The sequence below is a fragment of the Lolium rigidum genome, chromosome 7 (assembly GCF_022539505.1).
Source record: "Lolium rigidum isolate FL_2022 chromosome 7, APGP_CSIRO_Lrig_0.1, whole genome shotgun sequence".
Classification (NCBI taxonomy): Eukaryota; Viridiplantae; Streptophyta; class Magnoliopsida; order Poales; family Poaceae; genus Lolium; species Lolium rigidum.
Genome location: NC_061514.1, coordinates 339,476,787 through 339,486,897, shown reverse-complemented (window position 1 = coordinate 339,486,897; position 10,111 = coordinate 339,476,787). Strand labels below are relative to the sequence as shown.

At 49.6% G+C, this 10,111-nt stretch overlaps 1 protein-coding gene and 1 pseudogene across 1 annotated transcript; one reads left to right on the top strand and one right to left on the bottom strand.

Moving 5' to 3' along the window:
• Window positions 1-972: 972 nt before the first annotated feature.
• LOC124673527 (acyl-CoA--sterol O-acyltransferase 1-like) lies at window positions 973-6,862 on the top strand. The gene is made up of 3 exons (XM_047209591.1): window positions 973-1,225; window positions 5,410-5,413; window positions 5,689-6,862. Exons 1-3 carry the CDS (start codon window positions 973-975, stop codon window positions 6,680-6,682), a joined length of 1,251 nt encoding a protein of 416 aa, XP_047065547.1. The 3' UTR covers window positions 6,683-6,862.
• Window positions 6,863-8,017: 1,155 nt separating this feature from the next.
• Window positions 8,018-9,787, bottom strand: LOC124676253 (annotated as a pseudogene).
• Between the last annotated feature and the right edge of the window lie 324 nt (window positions 9,788-10,111).

Sequence of the window (10,111 nt, the reverse complement as noted above, 5' to 3'; positions counted from 1 at the left end):
AGCTCGGCAGAAAAAACGCGAGGGCCCCCTAGCGTTTCGTTTCTCACGTGTATTGGCGAGTTTTGTGGGAATATTTGGAACTAGATCCGTTTAAACCGCTCCAAACCCGGTCTACCGAACAGTACAACTGATGTTTGAGGAGATATTAGGCTGGCCCAGAAAAAAATACACTCTAATCCCCTGCAAACCCTGTGTGCCGAACAAGGCCTAAGTTGGTTATGATGATAAGGTTGGCCTCACACCTCCAGGTCGTAAATTTCACAAATATAATAGTACAAAGCATATATTACAAAACATGTATATCGTTAAAAAGTTTAGATGTTCTACTTCTTAATGATACAATTTATGTGTTGCATATTTATATTATGTTGATAACGTGACCGACAAAGATAACACATTCCGGCCCCCTCTCTCTCCCTCGCGTCGCCCCTCCAGGTGACCGGGGGGAAACCCTAAATCGCGCATCGCCAGTGTTGCGGTCTGCGCTCTTCGGTCGTGTGTACGGCGAAGGGGCGGCGGGCGCAGGCCTGGTGCGGAGGTCGCCTCGTCGGGCCTCCAGCATCAGATCTGGACGGGTGTTGTTCCTCCCTGTGGTGCTCCTCCCACCTCCCTGGCCCTAGACTCCCTCCGGTGGTTTGGTGAGGTTGGTCGGCGGTGGGCTCTGAACCGGGGGGAACCCTTGGCTGACGGTGACGACCATGAGGTCGACGACACTGCCGACGCTGTTGTTCAACTTCTTGAAGGTGACATCGAGGTTGTATACCCTCCCTCCCTAATCTTCCTATCTCGGGTAAAAGCCCAAAACTTCGGTTTGGACGGCGGCGACGCTCTGGTGTCGTTCCCTCGATGGAGGTGCCGTTCTGAGATAGCTGATATGGGTGGACGAGCTCGACGGCGGTTGGTAGGCGGTGTCCGTGCCTGCTCATGGCAGCTTGGCCTGGTGTGTTGTGGTGTGGGTTGCATGTGGCGGTGATGTTCGCGGGTGGCGGCGCGGCGAGGAGAGTGCTTGGAGTCCTTCTCCTCGGCAGTGACTTCCGATATTCATGCGTGCTCAGGGAGAGCGGTCTACCTATGAAAGGTCTGGCGTCTTTCGATCCGGGTCGTGAAAGCAAGGAGCTTTCTGCAAAGGTAGAAGCGGATGGTTCTTGGATTTTTGCGTGGCCTCAGGAGTTCTCCTTGGTGGTCCTCTTCACCAGCTTCGGTGCCTCTTCAGTCGGATCGGAAGGTTAGACAACGGACACGAAACTCAAGCTGTGTTTCTTTTCATTCTTGTATGCTTGTTGTTTTTTGTCTCCTGGTATAGTTGTTTTTTAGGTAGGGCTACAACCTTCTATTTTAAAGATAACACATTCCTACAATCTACAAAGTATATTACTATCATAAGAGATATGTGCGATAACGTTGTGACAAGTGTTCGCGCATGTGATAGTGAGAGTGGTACCTTTCTAATTATACGATATGACTATATATATCAAGGATCAGCCATGAGCCCATACATGTTTTTCTTAGTGATGAATGAGGCAACCAAGGATATACTTGGTGTATGCTCTTTGATGATGATTTGGTAATAGTGGATCATACTAGAGTTAGAGTAAATAGGAAGTTCGAACTATATGGAGACAGACTTTGGAATCAAAGGGTTTATAATTAGTACGACCAAGACCAAGTACCTGCGATGCGATTTTAGTGGTGTTAAGATAGTGCAAAGATGGAGATGTTAGATTACATGCACAAATAGTGTCTAAGAGGGACATATTCCAACGATCAATGTTGCAAAGCATTGGTGATATCGATGATGATGTTTGGCACATGATCAAGGTGGGATGGATGAAGAGACGATAAGCATCTAGCATCCTATGTGACAAGAAGGTTCCACAAAAGGTAAAAATAAGTTTTGTTAGGTCGACAATCAGACCAGCGATGCTATAAGGAGCACAATCTTGACCCACTAAAATACAACACATCCAGCAAATGAGTGTTGGGTAGATGCACATGCTATAGTGGATGTGTGGCCATACATGAAAGGACCGGATTAGGAATGACGTAATACGGGGTAGGCTAGGGGTGGTACCGGTCGAAGAGAAGCTAGTCTTACACCGACTAAGGAATTCTAAAGAGTATGGAAGATACAAGAAGGGGTAGAGCACGGCCAAAGTTTACATGGGCGGGGCGGTAAAAATAGACTTCATGAATATGAATGTTTTAAAGTTTTTAGCTCGATAGGACCGCATGTAGATCAATAATCCATGTGTCGGAATCTTAGTTTACCTGTATTTTTTGATCTCTCAGTGTTTTGGTTTCATTTTATTTGTGTGGGGTTTCATATCTAGCCTACCCAAATTTGCTTTGGAATAACGCTTTGATGTTGTTGTATGCTATAAATTACTACTCCCTCTAATCCATAATATGTTATGGATCGGAGAGACTAATTTTTCTAAACTAGAGGTTCCTACAAGTAAAATAAAAAATCATTGATGCATGGATTTTCTTCGAACCGTCGGCACCCATCAAGGGTTGGTATTGCTTCGTCAAAATAGACGTGACGACGGAGTGGATTAGCCTTGTCGGTTGGTAGGACAATATTAATGGTAGGGGGTGCTGGCGCATTGTACGCATGAGTTGAAGTAGACTTGATTCATGTTGGGTGTGACGACGTGGCTTGAGACTCGTTGGTGCCATTTGTTTGGCGTGCTTATGAAAAAGAAATATTTTAAAACTTGCCATACATGTGGAATTTTTTGAAAATTCCTATTTTTAAAAGCTTGCAACTAGGGTTGCATTTTAAATCAAAAGTTTCCTCCTTGAATAGAATGAATAGATAGATGCTTTGACATTGTTGGCTTGGGCTGGTGACTAGCGTACGTATACATATGCATGTTACTGGCTATGGTCAGACCACGTGGTGCATGGGTTCCATAGCAAGAAGCACACGCTAAGATCGTCATAACATAATGGCTATATCATGTGCATGGTTTCTCACGATCATGTTTTCCAAGTCCGGTTTCCAGCTAGACAAGAGTACTAGGTCGACGGAGATAAAAGGCACAAGTCATTTTGACTTTTTCCCGCTCATTTTAGATGCCTATGTGGCACTATTTTGTGGCCCCTTGTTTTCATTTTTATGAATGAAATGATAGGTTTTAACTACAATTTTATGTGTCGTCTCGTCATTGCGATGGTGTCCTAGGAGTTCCAGCTGCCTGGAGATTCTCCATTAATGTTTTTTTCTCGAACCTTAACTTGTGAAATCTTAGAGGCGTTCAAAAGCTCGTTCGAAGGGTTTCTCAGACTTAAAATTTATTAGGATATCAGAATAAAAAAATGTATGTCTGTCTAGATCGCACCTACAAACGCTTAAGCACTGCCTATAGGCGCCACTAGGCGGATGCCAACCACCTTGCTTACGCCTAGTGCTTTTTCCAACCTGGCTTCCCACTCACGGGCAGTGGCGGACTCGGGAATTTTGGTTTGTCGAGCGACCATTTTTGGGGAAATTCTTTTAACACACAAATGCATAGAAATCATAGGGTAAACAATACACAAAATATTCAAATTTCTTGATGAACAAAATACAACTTTGAGGAACATGAAAAAACACAAAATACTTAAAACCTACAACCATGGATTATTGCTTCGTGAGGACCCATTGGCAACACAAATTAGCTAGTACCCTCAGAGTCGAAACAAGACCCACTACACGTGAATAAAGGACAAACATGTGTAAATCTTAACACAATTGTAAAAGTAGCTGATAATTAAGATTGCATTGTACCACTAATTTGTGGTAGTAGAAGGAGCACGAACTTGTTGAGGTAGATGTCCTCGACGGTTCTTGAAAGCATGAAACGTAACAAAAAAAAGTATATATATGATCCAGACATCTGGCATGTGCCTAATTTCCGAAATGTCGGAAACCTCGTGATTATGAAGTTGAGATTGTGCATGGAGCGGAGGCGTCTAGGCACGACAGTAGCCAATGGGTAGAGAGCCACGGCCACCGACCGGCAAGACTAGACCGCGCCAGTCGAGGCTACAAGTTCGGGAGGGCGAGTTGAGAGATGGCGAAGAAGAGCAAGTACATAGTGGCGGGTATTTTGGAATTGAAATTGCACTTCAAAATTGAAATCGGGTGTGCAGTTTGTGGAGAAGAAAAATACAGGCATACATACATGGAATCTAGGCGTGTAGAGCTACGTAGTATATGTGAGCATTTGTGTACGCTGCAACACGAGCGGGAAACATAATTCCAAAGCATGCAGAGCTACGTAAACAAGCGGAAACAGCAAACTGTCGTAATTAATATTGTAAAGCCACAAGAGCAATTTAAAATCAACCACTGTCCGAAGAAAATGTGGGCCGTGACGTGATCCAAATCAAAAGTTTTTTTTTAACAGGAAAGGTCCCGAAGGACCTACGGCTTCATTTCTTCAGCGGTGGAGTACATTTTACAGATAAGGCCTAAAGGAAGCAAGCAAATTACAAGCTGGCCCTTACAACTTGCACTGAGGACCCTAGAATAAAACAAGGAAAAGCGATCAGGTCCAGCTCCTTCTTCACCGCGACGAAGCTCGTCGGAGTCAACCTCTACGCCGCCGGGGACGGGACCACTTGGGTCACAGAGGTGGGAGCCAACTCCGACGAAACTGGAGAGCCTCCGAGTCGGCACGAACGCTTGACGGGGTTGCTGCTGCCTTGAGGACAGCATGTCGCCGTCACACGAGGGTGGAGGGGCCGCCTTTCAGCCGTGAAATACGGCGACAATGGCGCCGTGATAATCCTCCGATGGAGGGGCTTCCTTTCAGCCATATGATACGGCGACAACGGCGCCGTGAAGTACCTCCGAGTAGAAGTCGGCGAGCTTCCATGCTGCAAATGCGGGAGCCAACCACGAGCAGCAAGTAGCCAACCCTCTTCTCTCTCACCACCATGATGAACAGAGAGGAGGAGGCCACCGCTGCATCGCCAACTACCAGATCCGCGAGAAATGGCTTTATTTACGGAGATCTTCATCTCCCTCCGCCGCCACACCTTTGGCTCCGACCGCCGGAGCTCCGTGAGGTCGAGAAAGAAGACGATGTAGTGCCAGATCCAGCCGATGGGATCCGCCACCTCTATACCGGCATGCACGCCATATGCCACTAAGGACCATAACCTAATCCTAGTACTACTGCTATGTACTCCGACGCCTTCTCCTCTCCATCTCCGGCTGGCTATTCCAGCGGAGAGGAGGAAGGAGCCGCGCGTGCTTGCCTACTTTTGAGACGCGCGCTCCGTGTTTTGTGAAGAATCAATGCGAAAGAGTCGTGGGCCGGGGTTGGCCAGTCGGTGGCGAGGAAATACTAAAAGCCAAGGAACGAGGAAGATTGGATGGAATGCGATCCGATCTTGGTTTGGTTTTTGGTTTGGCAGACTGGTTCGTGGGAGGGAGCGATCGCTTACGTACGGTACGGACGTGCGCGTACGCAATCTGATGCTTCCGTATAATTTGTTTTGCTGGACCGATACGAAAAAAGTTGTACTCAATCAGTCAATCCTTGCTTTCCCGGGAGCAAAAAGAAAGAAAGAAAAAAAGAGTCAATCCTTGATTTGGCAACGAGCGGCCGGGTGGACTTGTTTTGGGGAGTGGACTGACTTTTCGGCATGTCGTGGCTCGCGTGATTCTCCGCGACGTCTTTTGCATTCCCAAAGGAAACAATTACTGCGCGCGGTCACGGCCGCCGCGCTATACGCGTGGCCGTCGTCGTCGCTCCTCCGCCCTGGACTCCCGCGCCTCATCGCCCTCCTCCCGCTGTTCCCGCTCCTCGTCGCCGCGCCCCTGGCCTTCCCCTCCTCCGCCATCGTCCGGGGCCTCGCCGCCTTCTTCCTGGCCTGGCTAGGCACCTTCAAGCTCGCCCTCCTCGCCGTCGGCCGCGGCCCGCTCGACCCCGCCCTTCCCGTGCTGCCGTTCCTCTTCACCGCCTTGCTCCCCGTCAAGCTCGCCCCAGCATCATCCAACAAGGCCAAGCCGGTGTCCCTCGTTTCTTGCGCGGTGAAGGTGGCCGTCGTAGCCGCCGTGGTCCGGCTGTACCAGCTCAACCACCGCCTGCACCTCTACGCGCGCCTAGCCCTGTACGGCGTCCACACCTACTGCTTCCTGGACCTCCTCCTCCCCTGCATCGCGGCCGCCGCCGCCGCGCTCGGCATGGAGGCGGAGCCGCAGTTCGACCGGCCGTACCTGGCGTCCTCGCTGCGGGACTTCTGGGGCCGCCGGTGGAACCTCATGGTTTCTGCCATCCTCCGGCCGTCCGTCTACGACCCCGTCCGCGCGCTCGCCGGGGTCCCCGCCGCCGTCCTGGCCACCTTCGCCGTATCCGCGCTCATGCACGAGGCCATGGTGTACTACCTCAGCCTGCAGTGGCGGTCCGACGGCATGATGGCTGCCTTCTTCCTGCTCCACGGCGTTTGCTGCGTTCTCGAGGGGTGGTGCGCGCGGCGGTGGGCGGCGCGTGGGTGGCCGGCGCCGCCGCGGCCCGTGGCGACGGTGCTGGTAGGGCTCTTCGTCACGGCCACGTCGTTCTGGCTCTTCTTCCCGGCGCTTTGCAAGGACGGAGTTGAGGAGAAGCTGCTGCAGGAGTGGGCTGCGGTGGCCGCCTTCTTCCAGGACGCCGGCGGGAAGATACCATGGTACGGTCAACTTAATTAGTAGCTAAGGAAAAGTACAACCTAGTGAAAGGTGTACTACCCTGTTGGCACTTGACACATCAAATCTAATTAACTCTGAAAAGGTTAGTGGACAAAATCAAAATTAAGGAGCATGTTGGCATGTCCGTTAGAAGTTACGCTATGCCATGTGCCAATTTGTACCCTTTGTACGATCCTCATTGTTCCCGTTGCCATTGTGTAGGGTGATTATCACGCCATAAATTAAAGAATGTTGCTGAGCCTCACTTGGGAATTAGATTCCCTAGCTCCGGGTTCACAGTGTTTGCTCCTGTTTTTGTTTGCTTTGAGAATTTTTTTTGGCTGGTGGGAATACCCACAGCAATTTCCTGGCGCCGCTGTTGGTTCACACCCGTCCAATCGAATTGTTTTGGGCCGTCGGATTTACTACTCTGTCCACTTTTGCCTCAAATGATGCTTTCGCTTCTACTCGCAGTAAAAAAAAACTCCCACTTTTGTTTCTATATAGCAAAAAAAAAAAGGTTCGTCCGTAAAATAAAAGAAATAGACGCCGTGCCGGAGACCTCGCCGGATATCTCATAGCAAAAAATTGTGTTATTGTAGTAAAACCGAGCGTATCAGGGACATCATCGGACACATCCCGAGAGACCTGGCTGGAGGCTCTCACTAGAGACCTCATAGCAACTATTTTGTACAACTGTAGCAAAAAACATAGAATAGTTGTAGCAAAACTGATTTCACCGGAGACTCTCGCCGGAAACCTCGTAACAAGAATTTTGTACTATTATAGCAAAAACATAAAACAATTGTAGCAAAACCATTTTTGCCGGAGATATCCGCCAGAGACATCATAGCAAATTACATTAGCAAAAACTGAACACAACTGTAGCAAAACATATGTACAATTGTAGCGTCACACTTATAATGATGATGTCCTTGCAGCGTCTAAGGTAGGAGATGGAGTGCCCAACACCGTGGTGGCGCCTGGCTTTGCAACAGGAACTCCACCCCCGCCACAACTGTGTTGCCATAAGGGCGCGAACGAGGACGTCTCGGCCTTGCAGAACATAAAGCAGTTGTATAAGGGGTGGCAGTATAAGTAATTTTGACTCGACTAATAAGGGTACTAATAAAACGGATGAAAAAATTAGGAAGAAACCTTACTTCCTTTATTAGTAGGTATAGATATAGATATAGATAGATATAGATGTCATGGCACATGAAAATAAAATAGTAGTATTTTATTGAGTTATATAAGTTGATACGAATCCACAAATTGTTGCCAAACTAAAGTAGTCTTTAAATAAACAAATAAAATTAGCCTTTAAGAAACTAGAACTAGTTATTTCCAATGACAAATGTATCATTGAGTTTTATAACTGCCATATATATGCACAACTGTGACCCCTTTGATCTGGCCCATCTTCCGACCTTGGTCAGAACCATTGAGTGATGTTTGAAGTCGCTAAATTGCGCCATCAAGTGGAACCTTGGTCTTGGCAAACAGATATAGGTCATTCTTCCGACCGACGGCGAGGCCCATTTGCTCTGTCATGTCAAGCTCTTCTGGCTTAACCCCATGGGGAAGCTCCCAGTCGAAGTGGTAGAGAAGAGCCGCGAGGGCGAGCTCCATGATAGACTGGGCAAATAACATTCCAGGACATATCCTTCGGTCTGCCCCGAAAGGTGTGTACTCGAAGTTGGTTCCCTTGAAATCGACGGAGCCGGACTCAAACCGCTCTGGCTTGAACTCCTCGGCGGCGTCCCAATACTTGGGGTCTCTACAGATTGCCCATGTGTTCACGAATACAGTGGTTCCTTTGGGAACATCATACCCTAGGACTTTGGATGTCTCGGTGGACTCGCGCGGGAGAAGCAAGGGCACAGACGGATGCAACCTAAGTGTCTCCTTGATGACGAGTCTCAAGTACTTGAGGTCTGCCAAGTCATCCTCGGTGACGTTTGGCTTACCTTTGATATTTTCTCGTACTTCGGCTTGTGCTTTCCTCATCACGTTGGGGTTCCTCATGAGCTCCGACATGGCCCATTGGAGCGTTGTCGCGGATGTCTCGCTCCCAGCACTAAACAGGTCCTACACAAAGGCAGACTCAAACAAACAAAAAATTAGGAAGATGAAAGAAAAACAAAGGGACATATATCAAAAAAACATATATCCACGTGTGTGTGCGCTGTAAAAGTTATTGGTATGGTATACTTACGACGATAAGAGATTTGATGGATCCCATGGTAAAAGGCACGTCGTGGCTACCTTCCTTGTGTATCCTGAGGAGCACGTCTAGTAGGTCCTCTTTCTCCTCGTCCTTCACATTACCGTTGGACGCGGCGGTGGCCTTGAGCTCCTCGTGTTGCTTCATGGCGTAGTCAATAAGCTCGAAGCTTTTGGTGTGGTTCTCCCACGCCAGCCGAGACGAGTTGGTGAGGAACCTGGCGAGCCTGGAGGAGGGGAACAAGTCGACAAGGTTGAACCCGGAGAGGAGCTTGACCCCGCCCCGGAGGTTCTCCAGAAACTCGTCCCGCCTATTGAACCTGTCCCCGACCATGGCACGTATGGTGGAGTCGGTGATGAGCACGGCGAGGCCCTGACTGACGTTGAAGGTCTCGCCAGGTGGCGCCGCAGCGATGGCGGTGAGTAGGCGCCCGACCTCCTCCTCCCGGACATGCCGGAAGGACTGCACCCGGCGGGCGCTGAGAAGCTCCATGATGCAGATCTTGCGGAGCTGCCGCCAGTGGTCACCGTAGGGAGCGAAGGCCACCCCCACCCCGTCGGACATGATGATCTTGGTGGTCGGGTTACATGGGCGCGTCGCAAACGTGACGTCCTGCGTCTTCATGACCTCGCGCGCGGCGTCGTGGGACGAGACCACGACGACGGGCACCTCGCCGAGCTTGAGGTACACGAGGGGCGCGTTATCCAGCCGGCGCGCTATGTCCGCCAGGGCTCGGTGGATGAGCGGCTTACCAGCAAGATGGTGCAGGCTGCCGATGACCGGCAGGCACCAGGGGCCAGGCGGCAGCCTCCCGCCGTCGCGCTTCCTAATGAGCTTGTGGAGGAAGAGGGGAGGAGAAGAGCCAAGAAGAGACTGAGGTAGTACGTTGCTTGCTCCATGATTGGTGGCTCGTGTGTGTTGTGTGCTCAGCTTAGGGATGCACTGGGAAATCTATGTGGCTGTGTGTTGTGTGTTCAGCTAGGCACTGCATTATATACCCATGTTGCAGTAGACCGAGTCATGGAATCCTAGCTTGTGATAGATGAGTCGCGATAAAACTCATGCATGTCGCCATTCCAGACGATTCGTCACGTTTCCTTTGTAGCTCGTGCTTCCGTCTCTCGTCGTCTTCTCCAATGCGTTAAGAAGGAAAAGTGCACTGCGCGCATTCCTCGAATGCTAGCTTTTGCACACGTCAACATTTGTTTTTTCAACAGTAGAAT

Bases quoted from the DNA above. Each gene is read 5' to 3' on its own strand.
- LOC124673527 (XM_047209591.1), top strand. From the start codon at position 973: ATGTTCGCGGGTGGCGGCGCGGCGAGGAGAGTGCTTGGAGTCCTTCTC.